At 39.0% G+C, this 23,783-nt stretch overlaps 1 protein-coding gene across 2 annotated transcripts in view; it reads left to right on the plus strand.

The window, feature by feature from the left end:
• VAV3 (vav guanine nucleotide exchange factor 3) overlaps positions 1-23,783 on the plus strand; it is a 340,276-nt gene that overhangs the window by 129,241 nt on the left and 187,252 nt on the right. For both annotated transcript variants that reach the window (XM_057310419.1, XM_026484676.4), the window contains exon 3: positions 22,126-22,184. In XM_057310419.1, the coding sequence (XP_057166402.1) occupies positions 22,126-22,184 (59 nt within the window). The remainder of the gene's footprint in view (positions 1-22,125; positions 22,185-23,783) is intronic.

Genomic DNA, 23,783 nt, shown 5'->3' on the forward strand with positions numbered 1-23,783 from the left:
ACGTAGGTCACTTCAGCCTCTGGACGTGCAGCGGAGTGTGTGGCACGAGTCAGGGGACCCTGTTCCGTGATGCCGCCACCTACAGGTGCAGTACAGGTTTGCCGCTAGATGAAAGGATGATCTGGGTGAATTTGGAACCATCCTCGGCCTTCTCGGCTTTAGCTTGTTCATGTTGAAAATAAGAGGGTTTGAGTTAGACATTCTTTTAGATTTCTTCCAGCTCTGAGAGTTTCATGATATTTCATCTTTGGTACAGTTCCTATACTTTCCAAATTCTCTACAGTGAGAATATATTACTTTAAAAACTTGAGCTGGCAGGTCGAACTTCTTATGACTCAAAGCAGGCAAAAGTAAATGAGTCAAAGGAAAAAAACATTAAGCCTAAATACCAACGAGCACCTACAGGCAGGCCCGTTTGTCATTGAAGTTTCTAAGTGACTGATTTTATGATGCCAGACAGTTTGCAGCATCAGGGGGCAGAGATGGGATTGTATTAGCCAAGTCAGGGCAGGCTTGTGAAGCTGTGGAAGACGCACATGGCAGGTATAAATCAATTAAGAAATTGGCAGGTATTTAATTGAGCACACGTATATACCTGGCATTAGATGAGGGCTTTGGGATCAACTATCTCACTTAATCCCCACAACCACTTGGAAGAATTGACATGGTTACTTCAACATTATACATGAGAAAACAGGTCAGAGAAGTAAAGTTACTTACCCAAAGTCACTCAAGCAGCTAATTTCCAATCATTATTCAAGCATAGGCTTATCAGAGTCCAAAGCCCATGTTCTTTTTTGTTAATACCTCACACTGTCTGTTAGGCAATGAAATTAAGCACATACGTGCAGTTGTGGAAGAGACCAGAAGTTTGGAGGTATTGTTCCCAGGCAACCTGGGTCTTACACAAATAGTGTCCTGATCACTGACGGACAGTACTTGAATTTCATTCCAAATATCCCATCTTTTTCTTTCTTTTTTTTTGGGGGGGGGGAGAAAGAGTGTCAGAGTTGGTGGGGAGAGAGAGAATCTCAAACTGGGCATGGAGCCCCACATGGGGTTCAGTCTCACGACCTTGAGCTCATGACCCGAGCTGAAATCAAGAGTCAGACACTTAACTGACTGAGCCACCCAGGCGCCCTGCAAATATCCCATCTTCTTTAAAGAAGCACTCTACTGCTGTTTGACAAGGTATTTTCTTTTCTTTAGTTTTCTTTTTAAAAAGATTTATTTGAGAGAGAGTGAGCACAGGAGAGAGGAGCAGAGGAAGAGTGAGTCTCGAGCAGATTCCCCGCTGAGCATGGAGCCTGATGTGGGGCTTGATCTCATGACCCTGAGATCATGACCTAAGCCAGATGCTTAACCGACTGCACCACCTCAGTGCCCCACAAGTGTTTTTCAATTAGTATCTCTTGTCAGTCAGGATTCTTAATGATATGCCACAGAAACAGTTTCTGATTTAAATAGAAAGGGAAGTTACTTGAAGCACATGGAGTGGCTCACAGAATCTCTGGGAGGGCCTTGAAGCCAGGCAGCTAGGATCAGTGCCTAAGATCACACCACTGAACTTGTCTGGTGATGAAAGCTGCCAGGGGCATGTTCTTGCCACTTGACAGTTGTCCTGGACTCCAGCCATTGCTGCTGGAACCCTGATTTATATGTTGCCACGAGTTGCCATGATGGTGTGTCTACATGCCTTGCCTTTTCATTTTTCTAACTTCCAAGTCGAAGTCTGGGGTTAGTACATCCGATTGGCAGAAAGTAGGTCAGGAGCTCAGGCCATAGCTGCAGTGGAGGCTGAGATGTGAGTACATTTGGACATTTGTATCTTTAGAGTGGGGGTGTGTGTTCTTCCTCCTAAGACAGACATCCTCCAGACATAGGAAGATAATTCAAATATATAGTAGCCAAAGAGCATGACAGACACTGCAGCATCCAATCATGTTCCAATTACACTTTGTCTAATAGGATGAGTTTTCTCAGTTTTAGAATAAGAAAACTGAGATGGAATTTTCCACTCCCTTGGGCTAGAAACTTTGGCATTTTCTCTCATTCATCATCTGGAATCAATTATCACCAAATTCTACTGATGCTTATAAATCAGGGTCAGGTCTGCCACTTCCTCTCTGTTAATGGGGCAGTAACCCCAGTCTGGATCTTCAAGGGCTTGAGGTTGGATTTTCTCAATCATCTGTTTTCCTGGTCTCTCCAACACCAGTTTCTCTTGGATCCATTCTTCAAGTCGTTGCCAGAATACTCTTCCATGAGTGTTGTTTTCATCATGCCTCTTCTTTGCTTAAATTATGGTTACTTATTATGATTAATTATTATTACCTTTGGCTGATTCAGGAGTCAGTCATGTTTATTAAATGATATGCCAATTTGGACTGTATCTGATTTGATCTCTTCAATGGCTGATGACAGTATCAAGGACAAGGTTTACTCTTGCTTATGCTGTCTCCTGTCTAGAATGTGATCCCTGTTCTTTCAAATGTCAAAATTCTACCTTTTCTCAAGCACAGTTTCTTTCTCCTTTTCCATGACGTCCCACAGCGTTCCTGACTTCCTTCCTGAACTATCTTTCTTTGATACTTTTTATAATCTACACTTCATAGTTTGTTATTTAGTGACATTTTCTAATTTCATCAAGAGTTTTAATTATCATATTCTTATATCTTCACCCCCAAGTCCCTAAGGAAAGAACCATGACATACACTTGTATTTATCCTATTCTTGGTATTAAACCCATAAGAGGTTCATGATTGATGATTAATTGGATGGGAAATTTATAACCTTGGATGTAGATTTCTAGTTAGTGTTAAATGTTTTAATGCCATTGAAAGAAAGGAACCTAACTTAACAATTTTAGATGAATCACTACTTGGGCTTCTGGGCTTTATGCACACTATCCTCCATATAGAATTTAATGCTATGTGCATTAAAAATAGTCCTGTATACATGACCTGAACCACAGTTGTTCACATCTGGTATTGAACGGGTGCATACAATTATTTTCACTATTCCTACTCTTTGGAAATCAGTTTAAGAAATAATGAGACAGCACAGTAGTTTTCAGGGTATTTTAGGTAATAGAGACATACATGTAGTACACACAGGACTTGGCAGGTTATTTTTCCTAAGATTTCTCCTTATGTCTATTATAGGATTTCCCACTTCACGTATTTCTTTGAGGCATCTCCACGTAAAGATTGTTACTGTGCACAGGAGTGTCATCTTTTCCAGAAGCACCTGACAGTATTATAATTTAACGTATTCAGCCTTTGTGCTAAGTAACTTCCTGCAAGCCAGAACTTGCAGAGCCGTGCCTCCCTCTAAACCTTTTTAATGATATTATTTTAATATTTCTTTTTAAAGTTAAGATTCTAAGAATAGATGATCTATATAATTTTGTGCTGGCCATTATTTTGTGTCTGCTCCCATAGGAGGAGATAATAATGACTCTTTTAATGGCAAGCATTTTGATTTGAAGCACAGTTGGTTGGTTTGTCCACTCACAGGAAATGATGTAAGCTTACGACTTCCTGTTGCAACTTGAACAACCTTAAAACAACAATTTCAGCCTGTATTATTCTAGTTACATAGGAATCCCTTTTAGAAGTCAAAAGGCACTTGTTTTTCAGAGGAGCCCTGATTTGTAGAATGTTAGCAGCCATTCATATTTCTTTTCCTTGAATTTTTCTTTGATTTGTGGCTGTTAACAGTTCATACTGATTTGTAAGAGTTGTTTGGATATAAAAACATTAACTCTGTCTTTAATATGTTTGAGTTCATGATTATTTTACTAGGTAATAGTTTTACATTTTTATGGATTCCAATCTTTTGAAATGTTCTGTTATTATTTCTCCCAATCATATTTTTATCTTATGATAAAAAAATTTTGAAAAAAATTTTCAAAAAAATTTTTAAAGATTTATTTGTTTATTTTCAAGATAGAGTGAGCGAGTGCATGTCGGGGGGGAGGGGCAGAGGAGAGAGAATCTCAAGCAGACTCCCCACTGAGCACAGGCCTCCATGTGGGGCTCCATCTCACAACCCTGTGATCATGACCTGAGCCAAAATCAAGAGTTGGATGTGTAACTGGCTGAGCCACACAGGTGCCCTTGAAAATTTTTTTTAATAACTTGGAAGTTCTTTGGTGTAGAGTGAGGACGTCATTAATTTTTCACAAATCTGATAATGTTTAGCCAGTTCTCTTGTTTTATGTTTAGGTCTGGCCAGATTTTTTCCTAGTTTGCTTTTCTACGCGAGGCTTTCCCAAAACTCAGCCTGCTTCTTCATTTGTGCAGGTTACTAAGCCTACTCAGTATCACATCCTGTGCAGGCCTGGTAGTGAGACTCGCTGTCACTTTGGCTACATCCCCTGTGAGTATAAGGCATAGGATGAGTCTTGTGGCATCACTTGATAGGGTGCTCTCTTCCAAATCTTTGCTCACCTCCTAAACAGCTTTAGAATGTTAAGACCTTGTTGCCCCAGTGTGGAAAGAGATTTAAAAAGGAAAAGAACTAAAAGCCTTGCCAATTTTATTTCTTTCATCTTCTCTATGTGGCCTTCAATATCTATCTTAGAAGAAAACCGTGTGCTAATTCAGAGCACATTCGTGAGTGAGGAAAGGACCTTTACAAGTGGAACTATGCATGTTCCTGAAATGCAAGAGACTTGAGAATACTATTTTTGGATCTCCTTTTGTTCCTGGTTTTTAAAAAATTACTTTTTGACTTTTTCCATGTTTTCCTTTTTGTTTTAATTTTCTCTGGTCTTGGTGGTTCTCCATGCCGCCTTTCCCTTGCTGTCCATTTCCCATCCCTGACGTCTGGTCCTCTTGCCTGATGTTCCTGTTTTTCACTCATTTTCCTGCTGTCTTCTTACTGCTCATTATGGGATGATCTCAGGACATCCGGATGAATGGAAAAAATGTGTTTGGAAGCCATGCTGTAACATGATTACCTATTTGGTGATTATGTTTGGATAGAAAGATAAGATTGTTCAGCTGAAGCACTGAAGGGGAAAACATCCCATAGGTTTACTCACTGAAAAAGCCCAAATCCTAAGAAAACATATTCTAGTCTTGTCATGTGTATATATAAGGATTAAAACAACATTCATATGAAACTATTTTATGAAAATACAGAATTTCCATGAACTAGTAAAATTTCCTTGCTTTATACCAATTTAAAAAGCGATCATCATTTCTTTAGTCATAGATGAAAATAGAGGATGTGGTGTTGAAAGTATGGCTGGAAAGTCTGACTTGTTCCGTTCCCTGTGCAAGACCTTCATTCTCTTCTGGTTCTGAGGAGAAAACCTGCAGCTCCTGCCACCCTTTCTGCGTATTTCTCTTCTGTTTTCACCTGGCGGTCTTCTGCGGCTCCGAAGGTCTAGGAAGCACACTGATGGAGGGACGTGAAGTCCCCCAGAAGAGCGGGGAGGCCAGAGTGCCATCCACACCTCTCTCGTGACTGTTCCCAGCCTCCCAAGAGCTGGAGCTTAGGTTCGGCGTTGAGCATCCTGGTCCAGGCTGCTGTGGTTGGCCTCCAAGAGTCACTTGGTTTTGCCCAATCAGTGGCAATTCATCCGCAGAATTTTATCAACTTTTTCCTGTGTGGCAATATGTTTGTTAATAGGGAAGAGATTATTTCAGAAAGTGGTTTTTGTAAACACAGAAGCTTTTAGAAACATTTCATAATGGACAATATGTTGTTTTTACTCCGTGTCATTTTCTAGTAATAATAAATTAGGCCATAGCCTATTTCTAGAAGCTTTCTAGCAGTGTTTCTCCAGGAAATTCAGATCATTGAACACTTCACAAATAATTTTCTTTGCTTAATGTATACAAATAAAAAGGTGTTTTGTAAGTTTTTTTTCTAGTTTTCTCAGTTTTATAATGTTTGGGTTATTTGGGAAAGAATGGTAAATTGAGTGCAAATTTGGTATCCTAAATTACAGGATAAAATGGGATTTGTCTACAAAAACAGTTGTAGTCTGCATTATTGCATTAGTTAGGGCTTTTGCCAAGTGACCTTTATGTTTTTGTTTTGGAATGTTGTTTAAATATCTATCCCCTCTTTTAATGCATTTTGAATGAATTTTTCTGGTCTCTTCCCCTAACTTACAATAAGCTCCGTGGTTTATGGACTCTTTTGTTTTCTTCATAATATTTAGAATGATGTCTTGCACACTGCAAATGCTCATAAACTATTTGTGATTTGACTTGATTCTAAATTAGAGATGGATTAAGGATTCTAAGAATCCAGACGGTGTCTGCGCCATGTCGAATGTACTGTCCAGGGACTACAAACTTAGTGCTGACACAGCAATGCTCTTTTCTTTCTAGAAATGTGATCTCCCTTTTCGATGTGTTAAATATTTTATTCATCCCATGTTCTTCCTTTCACTGGGAGTCAGGCAATGTTGATTTCCTAGACTCTTAGGTTGTGTCTAATTATAGTCATGACTCCACCCCAAAATGTTGCTGAATTGATAGTGGACAAAGGAAACCTTCAAGGAGTTCTAAGAAAGGAACTGTATGGTTTTGCTTATTTTTCAGTTGCCAAGAATAACACAAGAATCACACTAAGGGGAGAAACATCACAACAGCACCTCAGAATACTTTTTAAGGATCAAAGGCACAATCTCTTAATACAACAATCCTCTTCACTTTGGCCAGGTTTCATTCAGCCTTGTGAGCAGTTCGGAAAAGCTTATTTGTAGGGAAGTTATAAAAAAATAAATCCTCCATGGTTTTCAGTATACATTAAGAACTTTAAAAACGTTCATACCCTTTGGCCCAGAAACTTCCCTCCTAGGAATTATTATCAGGAAATAGTTAGACACGTGGACAAATAATTAGATATGAAAGTATTCTCATCATTGTTTAAAATTGTGATACTTGGGGGGGACCTCATGTGATGGCAATAGGTTATTGATTAAATATATTATAACCTCTTACTCTACAGAACACTGTGTAGCCCTAAAAAGTTGTCGTATATGAAAAAAGTATGTGCTCTGGGTCATTGAGGCCACATCTGTGATTGGAACAGATCTCGAGTCTCTTGGGCTCTATATCATATTATGTGGGAACTGAGGACCAGTTGTAGGGGCAGCTGATCATTAATGGGGATTTGGACCATGAAGTGGCCTCGCTGTGGTGGGGTTTGAGAGCAGGGGCCAAAAGTGACCGCAAACTAATTGGAGGGACAGACTGTTTCTTAGCTTTTATACTTAGTATAATTTCCTTTTTCTAGTAGTCATGATAAAAATATATGTTAGCAAAAATATTATAAGAAAATAGTGCTTAGAGTCTTAAAGTTTTAGAAGCAATTTGAAAAAGATGTGGCTGTTTAGAATTTGCCTTTTATGTGTATTCATTGCTTTTGTTTTTTCTAATCACTTTTCATTATAAGCTCTTTCTTCTTAAGCCTAGCATGAGTGCTTTCTTTATTTATATTTGTGATTCCTGTGTTCAGCAATGGCCCTTGTTAATGAGCAATTTCTAAGCATTAGCATTACTTAGCCTGTATGTGTTCCATATTTTTACTAAAGATGGACATTTTAGCATTAAAACTTTAAGAAATCCTGTATCAGCTAAGCCTCCTAGGACATTGTGTAAAATCTCTATTTTGAGACGTAATTAAATATGTATGTTGAAAGCATTTTTCTAAACAAGCATTTGGATTCTGAAATCAATCATCATTCAAGTGTGTGAAAATAGCCAAAATTGTCTCTTGACTGATAACCTGAGCACTATATTACTGCAAATTATTAAATCCCTACACTTGCTTATTTGTACATGTATAAGTTTCTTTAGGGGAACAGTAATATTTGCTCAGTTTCTGTTCCTGCTGATCGTGGACACTGAACTATGTTGCCACATTCACTACAAAAGAGGAAAAGGAAAACCCAGCAAGCATTTTCCATTGCTTTTTAAAGACCCATTTCTTTAAACTGAAGTTTTATTTACTGCTTTCTCAAGGCAAAGTCAAAAGGCCAAGGATTTACATGAGTTGCTAGTATCTTTTTTGGTTTCAGGTGTTCACAGAGCTTAGGATGACGTAGGTGTTAGGAGTGTGAAGAATAGTGGGGCTGGCCTGTCATGTGCACCATGGAGTGCTAGGGGGCGCTCTTTATGAAGATTTTACTACGTGCTCCGTGTGTAGGACCATAAGCAGCGGCACTGGAGCATCATTACCCTTCTTCCCTTCTGGTTTGTTCCTCGGAGGAGCAGGGGTGGTAGATGGAATCAAATAGGTGCTACATAATCAGATCTCATACAGGTTTCTCTAAAAGCCTTATTTTGGTATATAAGAGCAGAAGATAAATCAGATTTTTTTTTTCAAGTATAGGGATTAATGAAGTCTACTATATATAAAGATAAGCAGAAGAGTTCTAAGTATTGACTCTAACTGCAATGGAAAGAAAGTTCCTGCAGTTTCTAGTCTTCCCCTTTCAAATATCTATTTGAAATGAAACCTTTGAAAAAGGAGCAAGAAGAAAGCATTAGCATTTGGGCTGAAATAATCTTTCTTGCAAAAGTACTCTGATTTGATGTGATCATTTGGACCTGAGAAACCAAGAGTTTCAGTGGCTTTAAAGTAGTTCCTTTTTTGGGTGATGAATCATGAGCACCAGAAGATAAACTCCCTGTGTACTGGTATGTTTGTGGCTCATGTCAGGTTTGCTTTACAGTATCAGAATGAGTGACACCTCATTTGGGGAAAACATGTAATGGGTGGTCATGACTGTTTTCCATGCTTTAGTATATAGGATTCAGATCAGAGCTAGTGTTTTCACAGGAAGGAAAATTGTACCAAATATTCCAAAATATGTTCCTACCCTAGGGCTGAAAATAGCTAGAAGTCATTACTGGTGGGAAGTAAGTTATGTTATTAATCTACATATTATTCTATATTTATGCCACACAACTTTCCCACACCATTTTTTGGGGGGAGGGAGGTGGGATGGCTGATTTGGCTTGCATTTAGCTCACTTACCATTCTAACAGATTTGGATATGAACAAATTAAATGGAGAATACTGGAAGTTTTATTTGTGTTTCTTCAGTTCTAGATTTTTTTTTTTTCAGTCTGACAGGACTTGACATCTTTCTTTTTTAATGAGTGAACACCAAAAACAGAAAAGGGAAATAAGAAAACTGATTTTGAATTGGGAAATTTTTCACAATTGATTTTTCAACATATGCCAATAAATTATATGAGGGACAAATAGGATATGATGTAACATAAAGTAAAAGCCAGAACTTACATAGCTAAATGAAAAAACACTCTTTCAAAAGTACTATAATTATCTCAAGAAACAGGTTGCTATTACTCAGATTTTCGGGTCTCTCACCTCCACATTATTTTTTTCTGATTAGCTTTGCTTTCATCAGTTTTAAGATTTGGGCTTCTGATAATATTTTGTTGAACAAAGGGCTAGCTTTCGCAGAACTTATAAAGAAAAGTTTGAAAACCATTTCTGTTTGTTGTACAATTCTGAAAGCCTCTTTGCATTGAAAAGTTCCTTTTCTGAATGAAAGTTTATGTACACTTATTAGGAAAACTTCAAACAATATAGAAATAAATAAAAACAGAAGTGAGATCCCATAGAAGTTTCGCTTCCTTGGTAGCCACTTGCCATTGAGTTCCGTGTACGTCCTCAGGTATCCTGTTTATCAGTGCACAGGCAGCTGTTGGCTCGGGGGTTGGGAGGGAAGGCACGTGGGCAGGGGGCTGCGTTGGTTCAGTAGCTGGGTCTGAGGCCCCCCTCTTCCTATTTCTACACAGGCCTCTTCCTCTGCACAGAGCAGTGGGACAAGAAGAGATCTTCTCAAACAACCTGACTTTTAGAAGGTGGAATTAGAGTAAATGCTCAGAAGTGCATCAACTGAATAGTACGTTGAGCTTCCTTAGAATTTTCCTTTGTTGGCTCACGTTTCTTCCACAAAACCATTTATATCAAATAGACCTGTATGTAGTTACTTTCCTTTTTTAAATCAAGAATTTGTCTAGATTAATCTACGGGGGAAAGCTGGATGGTAATACATTTTGTCTAGATTAATATACGGGGGAAAGCTGGATGGTAATACATTTTAAAACTGTGCTCTTGGATGAAATCTGTCCATGACTTACCTCTCTGTATCAGTGATTCTCAAACCGTGGTCCCAGGACCAGTACCATCAGTAGCATCTGAGAACTTGTTAGAAATAGAAGTTCTCAGGCCCCACCATAGGCCTGCTGTATTGGAAAGTCTGGAGGTGAGGCCCAGCAATCCATGTTACAGTAAGTCCATCCAGGTGATATTGGTGCAGGACAAAGTCTGAGGACTGCTACTCCATAGAAAAGCAAGGATTTAAATGTTTTTTAAACTTGGTATTTCTCCCCTCTCATTCTCCACAAACTTCTACCCCCGACTCAGAAGCAGTGGTGTTATTGAAGTGTAATGTCATTGATCCTAATTCATTCACTACAGTTGTTCACATAACGCATCTCTAATCATCCTTTCAAACTTTATTCTAGTATAATTCACTAGAAAACCCCCCCTGACCCAGAGTTCTAGTTGGTTTTACTTTTCGGAGCCCTAGGAATACCTTGTTCGTAGCACCTCACATTTGATTGCAGGGGTTTATTGAAACGTCTTTCTCTTTTCCGTGGTATCCGGAACTCCTTGAGCATCTTACGGTTCTTTTTATCCCTGACACCGAGGAGAACTACGGCATGTGCAAATGCTCAGTAAAATGCTCACTATGTGGAGGAGGATATGAAAACTAACCCAATAGTAACTTTCCAAGATTGAGTATTACTGAAAGGCAAAGTCATGTTCTAAGGAAGCTGAAGAGGTGAGTGTGAGCCCCCCAGCTGTCAGACTGCTCATGTACTTCTTCCAACACTGTTTCCTCCATTGGAAATTGGCCCGATTCCTACCCCGCAGGTTCTTCTAGAGTTCCTGACGCATGGTAGCTCTGAAAAATGGTCGCTAATTTAAAAGTGGTACTTCGCACATTTCCATACATCCTAGGACTTTTATTATCCCATCTTGAAGTCATACTGTATATACTTTTTTACTTTTTTTAAAAAGATTTATTTATTTAGAGAGAGCATGAGTGGAGGGCCGGAGGGAGAGAGAATCTCAAGCAGACTCCGCACTGAGCATGGAGCCTGACGCAGGGCTTGATCTCATGACCCTGAGATCACGACCTGAGCCTAAATCAAGAGTTGGTTGCTTAACCCATTGCCCCACCCAGGTACTCCTATTTTTTTTTTTTTTTACTTTTAAAGTTATTTTACTCATTAGAACCAAAAAACAGATAGACTTGATTGAATTAAACTATTTAATATTTTGAGGAGGAGAAGGTTAAAAAAAAATGAGTCAAATATAGTGGTGGCAAAAAATTTTAATCGGTGTGCACTTATGGTATGAAAAAGGCTCTCATACAGTAAATTTGTATAAATATACTTAAGCGGTTTTTTTTGTTTTTTGTTTTTTTCTTTTTTTCAAACAACAATGCATGTTCATTTTTTGAGTTGCACTTCTCAGACTATTGCAAAAATTGACCCTGCCATGATTCTGAGGAATTTGTAAAGCATTTCTTTTTACATACACCTTATAAACATTATGTGTGCTCTTTTTACAAGTCTTTGACGCTTATTTTGGCCCCACACAGATATATATCCTTTGTAAAGTGATCAAAGATCAAACAGTTGTACCCATCATACATCGAGAGAATCGAATGTTTATGTTTTAGTAGAAAAAGAATAGAGACTTTCCATGGAATCCTTTGCATCGACTAATAGAGCACGTATGGCCAGTCCAGCACACTGGTGTAAAGTCTTGTTTCTGAGAGAACTGGTCCCTAAAAAAAATAGCGGGCCAGATTTTACCACTGTTGGCTCAGTGTTAAGAGTTGGGAATGTGGCAGCTTAGTTGGCTAGAGTGGAGGGTGAAGATGCAGCCAGTCCATCATTTTGGAGATGAGAGCCGGGGGGCCTGTCTCGGTCTCACGGCAAGTCACAGCTGGAACAGAATCATAGGCTCTGGTCAGTCCCGTGCTGGGTACAGGACTTTCTGAGGCAGCGCTGTTGACAAGACCATTTTGGAAGAGCCACTTTGTACCATTTGATGCCAAAGACTTTAATGTGGCCTCAGAAAAACAACGTTAAATTTTTCGGTTTTTTTTTTTTCTTAAATAATCAGTGATCCCATTCTTGAACTTTCACCTCATCCACACCTTTCACCTCATCTACAACTTAGCGCTGGGATCTGATGGCATGGGAGTTAGGGATGAGGGGAAGATCAGTATAGGTGAAGATGTAGTCAGGAGGGTGCTTTGGTTCATTACCTCCTAATAAGCATAGCTGTTCTGACCCAGCTTTAGCAGAATAACTGTTTTGAAACATCCAGTTCAAGATGTCCCTTTGGATGAATCCTGAGGTTCTGAGTGTTTGCATTCAGGGCTGTCTGCCAGCCCAGGTTCCCTCTCTCTCTAAAGCAGTGAAAGACTCATAACCTAGGCACTTTTTTTTTTTTTTAAGATTTTATTTATTGAGATAGGGAGTGAGAACATAGGTGAGAGTGGGGAGAGGGAGAAGCCCGATGAGGGGCTCTATCCCAGGACTCCAGGATCATGACTTGAGCTGAAGGCAGACGCTTACCCAACTGAGCCACCCAGGCGCCCCACTTAGGCATATTTTTATAACTGGATATACATGTTTGAGTCTTGGCTGCCACTCTAAGGTTTTATTCTCTTAATTCAGGTTGCTGTCGAGTATTCTCTGCGGAAAAGGACCTTAAAAGATCATCTAGATTTTAAAACCTCTTAAATATATTATATTTTGACAGGTTATTTGGGGGGGGGGTGTTTGGGAAGGAAGATAATAAAAAGAAAACAGTATCAAAACTGAAAGATTTTTAGACCTGCCATTGCACAGAAACCAATATTAAAGTAGATATGACCTGATTTTCCCTAAGGAATTTTATTACATAATGCACCATAGAGATTTCGATGTAGCACAGTGGGTCATGAAGGATGCCATCATGGCAACGGTTTAAAGGCCATAATTTACTAAGTTATTTAAACATGAGTTATCATGGTAATTTCATCTGTACACAAATATTTTCTCATTCAGGAGTTGTCCTTTGCTGGAGACTGCCAGGAGGCAAATCGGCTCCTGGTGGGGCATTTCCAGGTTGGCACAAGGGATGTGTTCTTCCCCACTGTCAGATCCTGTCATCCTGGCATTTCTTTTTTGTCCCTGGACTCTCTGTGACTTCATCCTTTCAAGTGGTAATAGTCATGTGGGCAGCATTTGGGCAGTGGAAATGTTTGCAGGAGAGTTGCAGGACTTGGAAAGCGTGCTGAGTGTGGAAAATTTGTTGACTTTGACCCGGCTGTATGATTTGTGGGCAGCTTTGAAAATTCGTTCTATTTTCCAAGTCCCTTAAGTCCTATAGAACTCCCTGCATATTTTAGATCACATGAACAGCTTCTCCTCTGGCCTGATGCTCACACATAGGATGTGTCTGTTTAGAGTGAGTTCTGTGAATGCACCGGGGGCTCCCAGTGAGCTGGCAAGACACTGCTGCTCTGCCAGAGGCCTGACTGTGATGGGACGGGGAGTTAGCAGTGTCTGCCTGCAGGGCCCACGGTGAAAGTCCCATGCTTGGTAGTGAACACTAAAATGGTCCCATAGTCTTTGTAGATTATATCTCTGTTCTGCATAAAGGCAGGGAATCATTTGCAAATATGGTCACATTTTCAAAACTAAAGCATTTCTTTTACAGTTACTTATAAACAATTCTTTACTAATTGCCTATTAAGTTCAACATACCCTAACACACCATCATAAACTTCGGAGAAGCGGTGAATATCTATGTGCATTCTGATTTCTAACTAAATATTGTGCTTCCGGACAGCTAACTGCACTGATGAACCCCAGGTTTCATCTCTGGTATTTGGACCCACGAGATGGTTCAAACAGTGTCTACAAAAAGTTACTTATAACCCCTTTTACTTGGTGTGAGAAAATGAACAATGCTGGTGTCAGTTTGCCTTTTTTCTGCCTGCTCTTTAGTATAAATATTTTTATTTTGACACCATCTGTGGATTGTAGTAACATGAATTCTGTGCCCTGGTAGGGTTTATATGAATGGTTCTGGAATCTCTCTGGAGCACAGCAGGCCAAGAGGTTGGGCAGTGCTGGACATGGGAGGTGTAAGGAAAGTAGGGGGAGTCTGGAAGGGTAAAGGGAGTGGATCAGATCTACTGAAGACTCCTGAGTGTGCTGATAACTTCATCTCTTCATGAGGGGTAACATTTAAGAATTTTAAGGTGGACACAGCGGTGGTGGTGGTGTGATGGACTTGACAGTTGTGAATCGTCACACAGCCTCTGTAATAGCCAAGTAGAAGATGAGTTTGAGGGGTGTGAACCCGGAGGCTTGGAGACAGTTGGAAGGCTGTTCTAGAATTGAGGTAAAAAATAGAGAAAGCTTGGGCTAAGCCAGAGACATGGAAGAAAGAAGGAGTTTGATCCAAGAGAGATGTAAAAGGAGGAGGTGATAGGATTTAGATCTGTGGTGTGAAGGAGAAGTCCAAGTCTAGAAAGTTTTCCCAGTGTCTAGCCATATTAGGGAGAGGAGTGAGACTGTGGGCTCACTGGGCAAAAGGAGGAGAAGCAGGTTTGAAGGAAAGGTGCTCTATTTGGGGTCTGAGAGGCAGAGCACAGAGACAGCAAGATGGTGGTGTGGATTGGATCATGAGACAAGTGTAGGTCCGTTTGGTCTAGAAAAAATTTGCTTAATGACATCATCTCCTGGAACCTGCAAAATACCCATTGTAAGAAAAACATTATTCAGGAAATGGCAACTACAAAAAGCTTCTCAGACAGTAAGGTGCAAGTGAATCTGCTCAGAATAGGAAGGTGTTCTTACTGGAGTAGGCGATGATGGAAGGGGTGGGTCAGAGGGTGGTAATTCTCCTCCATCAGACCTCTATTAACCTGTAGACAAAGAGTCTGGGAAATTCCCAGTTGCCTCTCAAGATGTATTCCAGGGTCACCTTTTCTAAAAAGCCTTTTGAGCCTTCCATGTCTATCCTTCAGGTGGAGGAGGACAGCTGGCTTGGCTCTCTCTCCTGGGCCGTGGCTGTTCTTTGTAACCCCAGGTCTGTGTTTCTGCTTACTACCTGTATCGTCTTTCCCAGGAGTAGTGGGTTCTTTGAGAGGGGGGAGTATATAATCTCCATTTTGTTACCTTTGACATGTGGAGTATTTCAGGTATATCTGGCCCATAGTGTTCAGTAGATGTTCACCGAGTAAATGTAGGAGATTTATACACAAGGTGGTAAAGTAGAAAGAGTAACAGTCCGGACAGAAGAGAGGGGACCTAGGTTATGACACCAGTTCTGCTATTGTTTCTTTGACCCTAAGCAAGCTAGTTCATTTTGCTGGACCTTGGCTTCCTTATAGGCAGAAGAGATTGAACAGGAAATCTAGGAAATCCATGAATGGTCTTCAAGAGATCCCTGGATTTCTTGAGATGAAATGCAGAATTATGTATACTTATATATGTGTATATTAATATATATACATATACATATAGGTCCCCCCTCCTTGAAGAAAAGGCCAAGGGCTTTCAACATACCTTCAAAGGGAACTATGGCTTAAAATAATTAAGAACCAGTGAATAAAATGTGGTGGCTTTAAAATTTCTGTATATGTATTTGGGAGGTGTAGCCCTATGGCTGCGTGTGAGGTTTAGCTAAAAGACTTGTCTTGAAATTGCTATTGAATAACATTCCACTTACATAGATTGTTGTATTTATTGGAGGCAGTGAGGTGTGGAGGTGAAGGAGATTGTGGGGAGATACATCCTAAGCTTCTCTGAGCCTATTGTACTGTCACTTCTTAGAGCTTTTTAAATTCTACGTGAACTGTATAGATTATGGTTATTATGGTTATCATGAGCTGACTCGGCATGGGACTTTTTTGTTTTCTTTGACATTTGCTTTAGCAAGGTCAAGTGTCATTGTTTTGGGGCTCTTAGAGATACTTCTGTATGACGGGAGTTTTTGTTTTCTGAATATTTACATGGAAAATTAATTACATGAGAGCAGAAAACGAATAAGGAAAAATGTTTACCATCCAGTGTCCTCATTTTTTTTTTTTTTGACATAATGACTGCTGTAATGAGATAAGCTTCGCGATATTGACGGGTGTGAGCAAACACTGGCCGTCATGTGCTTGAACAGAGGCACGACCTCACTTATTAGATACATGCACAGTCATTGGAAAGCTTTGTTTTAGATCTGGTGCTACCTTGAGGTAGACGTTCACATTTTACTTTCTAAAGTGCTTTGCAAAGACCAAATCTTACTTTACCAATGAGGATGGTGACCACAATGGCATTAGGAACTAGCAGAAGTATGGTACATTCTTTTATATGCATTTTATAGATAAAGATACAGGGATAAAAGACCTAAGATACAGAGCATCTACTTAACTCCCGTGGTTACCCAACGAGTGAGAGGTGGAGCTGAGATTTGAACCCAGAAAATCTGAGTCTTAAGCTTGTGCTCCTATCCAGTCCAGCATATGATTTTCCTAAAGGGAGGTTCTTTTTTTTTTTTTTCTTCTGTAGGGCTTTACTTTTGAAGGTTTGAAACAGTAAGTATAGAATAATTCTTGCTTTTATGATCATCATCAAGGCCTGCACAAACTATACATAATTTAGACCCTTTGAAGCTATATACTCTACTCTTTTGAACAATGCAAGTTCATTTCTCATGGCTTATAATCTTCTTGATACAGAAATATTGTTTAGTGAGTCTTATCTGGCTGTACTCCTTTGCTTTGCCCATAGTGGATATGCTAGGGACATTTTCCAGCAGTATCCTACAGTATTCAAAGCAACAACCAGGTGTTTTAGGAAAGATCTCAAACGTGCTGCTAGAAATGACCCTAAGCTGCAGTGCATCTTAATGGGGTAATTTACTGTGTGAAATTAGAATTGCAAAGAAAATTAAGATAATGAGGTCTGTTGATTTCCTAGGAGACTTCCAGGTAAAATATATTGTTAGTCTGATAGTCACCATCTGGTTGAGTTTAGAATTAGCCTTCCTCGTCTGAGAGTCTGGTGTCTGGGGTGCCTGGGTAATACCAGGTCTCTGGGCTGCCTCTGGGTTGCACCTGATGAAGTCTAGAAGCCTGTGCTTCTATCAGAATTATTGAGTCCATCACTCGGAGGCCACATCCAAGTTATAGCCCCTGGGGCCTGGATTTTTCCTCCTTGACCACATGGGGCACTTGCTCGGAGCCTGCAAGAACCATGATCCCTGCCTCTAGCTTCAGCTGCCGGATGGTAGCTTCATGCTGTGGTGCTGCAATGGTTTCTTGAACTACTGAGCTTGTCTTGCACTTTAGGGTTCAAGCCTACAGCCCCCGGATTGCCTTGCAGAGCCCACCTTACTTTAAGTGTCCCTTCTCAAGGAACTCCTATTGAATTCAGCTCCCTGCTCATGAATCTTATTAATAGCCTTTCCGTTGGATCAGGGAGAGGACTAAGAGGTAAAACTTCAGGATAAAGAACTCAAGGAGATAAATCCACAATTAATTAGCACTTTTTGGCAGACCTGTGTGCTGATCCCTATGGTTCTCTGCTGTTATTGTCTATGGCCATAGCTTCCTTAACTCAGGAACTTAGAAGTAGCTGTAACACACTGCTTCTGCATGGATGACTTGCTTTAATTACAAATTACATTATCAACAACATGAATGTGCTGGCTAAGTAGAAAGTACGAATTTTCTAGAAGGTCTTATGAAGAGAATGGTTAAAATGGGTAGCTTTATTAGTGTATAGTATTCTTTTTGGAAACTTTTATTTTATGGCCTTTTAAGTAACTAATGAGGATGGTAAAAATAAAGAGCTCAAACTAAATTATAAGCGCAATTGGGGGGAAAATTTGGAGGGGAGGTTGTCATTATGTATACTGTTCCTAGATTTGAGGACATAGGTAATTCTTTCTCATATTTAATATTTAATTTTTATAATGGGCTCCTTCTTCAATTATTCATTCATTCCCTGCTTATGCCAGGCTAAGCCCTTTACATATCTATACACATATTATCCTCAATCCTCACAACAATTTTGCAAGGTAAGTATTAGTCATTCATTTGTTTGAGCAACAAATATTTTTTGTGTTAAGTGGTTGTTATGACTTTGTGAGTTAGGTGGTAAGAAAGAAAGTAAAGAAGCAGTTGGAGTTCCCAGCCCTTAAGGTGTTTTTTATTGTTGGATGGGAAAGACAGAGAATAAACAGGTCATTAGAATGCCTTGTTATGTTCTTAATACACTCTTCAGGAGAATATAAATTTGTAAAAAGTTTTCAAAGAGCAGTGGTCATAGTTTTGACCTCTTCATCCCATCTGAGAATCTTTCCTATAGAAATACGTAGACTCAATTGAGAAGATAATTGGCAAGGATGGTAATTTCACATTGTTCTAGTAGGAAAATTTTGAAAAAGCTGATTGGCTGGAGAATGTTAAATCATTGTTATATACATACACTGGAATGTCGTACAGCATTAAGGTGAATGAAGTAAATCTGAATGTGTTGACAACTGTCTGGGATATATTGTTAGATGACAAACTCATGTTGTGGAAAAATCTGTATCATAGGAACATAGTACCTAAAATAACAATCATGAAGAAAAGGGAACACATTTATGCAAGAGTCACACGAGATTTTTAGCAATGGTGTCCTTTTTAGGCAGAAGGTGTGTATGGAGGGGACAGCTTCTGTGTATTACTATGTTATTTCAATTTGACAAAATAAACATGAGTCCTTTTCAGATACTTTAAACAGCAAATTTTGAAATAAGGTGATAGGTACTAGGGCAGAGTTCTGTCCTACGGGAACACAAAGGACCCAGACTGGAGTGGGAGATGTCCAGGAAGGCTCTGGTGGAGGGAATGGCCTGTCCCAGATCAGGACGTATGTGGTCAGCCATGGAGAGGGACACCGAATGAGAGCGGCCTGCTGAGGAGCACCCCAGCAGACAGCCTTGGGGCCAGCTACCTTCATGCTTTACTTAAAAGGTTGCCCAGGTTGTCCTGGGTGGTTCTTCACTTTACCATCACAGTCCATCAGCCATTATGCCTAAACACTTCTCCTCTATCTCGACTGCAGCTGGCTTAGCCTTCTCATTTCTCACCCGGACGATTGAGAAAACCCCCTAGTCAGTCTCCAGGCCCCTAGTCTATACCCCATGCCCTCCTACCCCCATCTGTAGATGTAGGGGTAGATGTAGGTAAGGAAAAATCTCCGTGGTATGGATTTAGTAGTTGGTTGTTGGCCTATTAACTTGCAAATGTTCTGACTAGTTACCCCTTTGTGAGAGTTCATGTCTATAATTTCGTATTATGCTGAGGTAACAATTTAGAAATTAATACATTTCAGGGAAAACAGTCTTTTTACTGTCCTGGGGGATATTTTCTCTTGTAAATATTCTTGAATACATGTTTCTCATGTCTGGAGAATCTGGCATTAATTTGTGTACTTGTCTATTCCAAATCCGGATATGCTCCACCTTTATAGAATACACACTGTTCTAAAAACACTACGTTGACTAAACAGTCGTATTTGCTTTGGCTAAACTTCGAGTTAATGGATGGACTTGATGTACAGTCAGATAGACACGAAACTGAGAGATGGTCCTAAGAGATTCACTTTAAGACATGCTATGTATTATTCTTCTGTCCTTCTCATCCACTGAATTTGCACCTTCATTATTTTTCTACTACTGAAAGGTAATAAGTAATAGTTTTAAATAAATAATAGGAGTTGGTTTCATCTTGTTGATTTTTCAGAAATGTTTGTACTTTATAGACACATTTAATGGAGGACTAAAGTGATATACTATCTTCTGGCTCCCTCTGGTGGACAATTGTACAAAAAAAATCCAACTGCAGTGTTTTTTGGGTGGGGAATGGGTTGTGAATAGTTCTGATTGTTGCTGGAAAGGGGAACAGCAAAACACATTCTTATCTTTAGGTACATCATAGTAATTATAGGTAATATCCCCAGGAATAAAATGCATTTCTATTAAAATATAAAATAGCAGTAGTAAAATACATCATAGTAGTAAAATACATAATAATGTTATGTATTAAAATAATACATGTTATTGCCATTTTTCTTCTTAGCAATGGCAGTGCTGGGACCATTGTGTAATATAGAATCAGAAGAGATTTCACCCCACAGCTTTAAAACAGCGCACATCAGGATAAGGCCGACGCTGAAATGTAACAATAAATTATGTAACGAGTAATTTAAGTAATGTAATGTAAATAATTACTCGTTAATTCACGAATCTAAATACTACTCCACAGATTATTCCAGAATCTCCCGAAAGCTAGACGTTTCTCTCAGTAATGCATAATTCTGGAATTTTAGCAAATGGTTATTTTTATTTTGAATCAGTTTATTTTGATAAACTTATTCATGATTTTCTAAATTTATAGACTCACTGAAGATACTTTTATCTTTATGATGGGGAATTAATTGATACCTAGTTTCATGTAGGTGGTTGTGTCTTTCCTATCAAATGTTCAACAAGGTTAAACCAAGAAGAAATTGCATACTCTTTCAATTAAATTTTATTTTATTTATTTTATATAATGATAATTTTACATAATAAAAGTTCACATTTATTGGGCGAAGCATTTGATGGGCATTATCTCATTTAATTTTTTCAGTAACTCCACGAGGCTGGTACGTAGTTTTGTTATCCACATTTGATAGAGGCTAGTAAAGGGGAGCTTAGCTGGGATCTGATGAGCCAAGGCTCAGCCGGGTAGTCTTGCTCCAGGGGGTATGTTTACACCCTCAGCAGTACACCACCTCCTGAGGCAGACGAGAGATAGCTGTGTGTGTGGTGAGCACAGGAGAACTCGCCATTAGGTTTCCACGTTTGAGCTGAAAAATTAGATTACCTGAGCTCAGAGAGAGAGTTTGCCTTTTTTTTCTTATTCTTTTTTATTCCTCATTCTGAATAGTCCTTATGGAAGAACCTCTTTAAGTTTTGTTCAGTTCGAGACTTAGGACAAATCATACCTGTTACCGTAGAAAGAGGCTTCATGAGAAAAGGACGTTTTAGCTCTTTGGGTTCCTCACTCAGTCTTTGAGAGAGACGCCCTTCGCTGTAGAAGTGGTAAGGAAGGGGAAAATCGCTAGGCTCTAAAGCTGAAACTCTAGCAGGGCACAGGTACCGAAGTCTTCATGAGAAATCTTCAGAATACATACAGATAATCAAGGGTTTAGGAAACTCTTTTTCTGCAAATACTCAGAATTACAGTAAGGTAATTTTCTTAAAGTTGGCCATTATAAGGAATAGCTCTCATTTAAATACTTTTCCTGTATTATCTTTTTAATTCGTATAATGAATGATTATGAATAAGCTAACTATGATTATAGGCAGTATCCAGATGAGAAAACCGAAGCCAGGGACTTAAGTAGTTTGCTTGAGGTTGCGTGGCTAAAGAGAGGCAAAGCCGGGATTTGAACTGTGGTCTGCTCACGAGCCCGCATCCTAAACCGCTTAGCTACACAGCAGCGCTGCCCAATAGGACTGTCTGCGGGGATGGAAGTGTTTGACGTCTGGGTAGTGCACTTGAAATGTGGCTAGTACAACTAAGAAACTTAAGTTTTTGTTTTTTTCAATTTTAATTTAAATTTAAATAGCCTCGTGTGGCCAGTGGCTACTGTTTTGGACAGCGCACTTTTACAAGACCTTTCCGATTCTGTAGAAGTGGAGGTACGAGACCTTTAGTATTACCCTAACTCCTTGCTTTAATGATAAAACAAAAACAAAAACAAAAAAACGAAACTGCAAACCAAATGCTTGGTAATCTGCTTAGAGTTGAAAAGTTAAAGAATGGACAAGATTATAACCTAGGTGTTTATAATTCTCAGAAACAGCTCCTCCCATAATACGCTTGGTTGGCGTCTGCAAATTCAGGTTTCCACTGCCATCGTTGATGTTAGGTCGTAAGACTATTTAAAAAAAATTATCTTTTCTGAAATACACATCCAAGTAACACTTTTCCTTTGTTCTCAGGTTATAGAAACACTATCACGACTTTCTCGCACACCTATAGCGTTGGCTACAGGAATCAGGTAATCTCGTTTCTCTGTGGTTCATGTGTTCCATTCCTTCAGTGTAATGGTTATTTATAGAACGGTTACTGTTTGTAAAGTACTTTGCATGCAGGGACCACGTCTCATTCATGCATGTACAGTGCCTGATATAAGTTTGAAATTAATTGAGCAAGTAAAGATTTATTTGTAAAGTTGAGTGATACACGTTGGCTAAACATCATTCTCAATTCGCTGCTGACTGTTACCGATAGAGTACTTTGTTTTCTTAACTTCCTCCAACATTTCATTTCATTACATATAATTCATCAAAACACACACAAATGCTTAAGTAAATAAATACTTGACAAGTTGTTGTAGTACATTTATTTCCTATAGTCCATAACAATAACTCATAACTTTAGGAATTTAAAAAGTAATCGGACAAGTATAAAATGATATGTATACAAGGATGTGAGTTGAAGGATTGGTACTAAATGGAAAACTTGGAAGTAAATAGGTTAAATTAATCATGACATCTCCAAGCCGTGGAGTATTATGCAGTCAGTAAGCATGGAAATAAATATAGACATGTATGTCATATTGGGCTTTTCCTGTTTTAAATACTACATACTCAAGTTATATAAGTCAGAAGTTTGTACTATTAGTAATGTTAGAAATACAGAGAAACAGTTTCAGTAGCCAAGCAGCTAGGCTGCATGGAAATTGAGTGGATTTCATTTTTTATCTTGTTTCCTCACAGCTCCATACTTTAGTCTCCAGCCATTATGGGGTTCTGTGATGCTGTGTCTCTCCCTCTATTGATTCCACTTTTCCCTGTCCAGCTTACATTCAGATTTTAAGGGAGAGGATATAAGCACGTCTTACAGGACTGATCGGCAGTGACCAGGCAGCCTGTTCCCTGGATACAAAGCACAGTGACCTCAGGGAGGATATCCTGCAGACCGGCTCTCAGAAATGGGTTATGACTTTGGCAGCTTTCTACAGAAGTAATCTCTAGCTGGATTACGTGTTTAGCACCTTAAAATTTGCTCTGTGTGATTCATCTTTCCACATTAATATATATTTTATGTCGTTATATGTAAACAGATTTTGTAATAGCCTGATTCTATTTTTATGTATTTATGTATTTTTGATTCTGAAAGGATATACATTAGAAGGTTTTCTTTTCCTTTTTAATTATTCTTATCTATATTTTCAAATTTTTCTATAATGGACTTGCATTGGTATAAAAGCATAATCAAATGTGCCTGAATTTATTTAAGAAAAAAAAAAAAAAAGATTTGAAACTTAGGCATTTCTCACACATTTTAATTTGTTCGAAAAATGTAAGTTCCTTAAATGTCTTAAGTATTCAATTAATCCATAAACTAATATGACAATCTGCTTTTCAATGTATTGAATATAATTAGCAATTATTTAGAGCTCATTTATTATTTTGATGGGTCCTCTTGTTTTTATGAAACATGACATGTTGCCTGCATATAAAGAAAGTAAAACTTCTGGCACAATAGTATAATTATGATTGTGTTAGATATGCATTTAGGGCATTATGTTGGGGTTATAAAAAAAGTACATAATGCATTAGGCAAAAAAAGCCAGTGGCTAGAAATAGGGGAT

Source organism: Ursus arctos, unplaced genomic scaffold (assembly GCF_023065955.2).
Source record: "Ursus arctos isolate Adak ecotype North America unplaced genomic scaffold, UrsArc2.0 scaffold_12, whole genome shotgun sequence".
In the NCBI taxonomy this organism is placed as follows: domain Eukaryota; kingdom Metazoa; phylum Chordata; class Mammalia; order Carnivora; family Ursidae; genus Ursus; species Ursus arctos.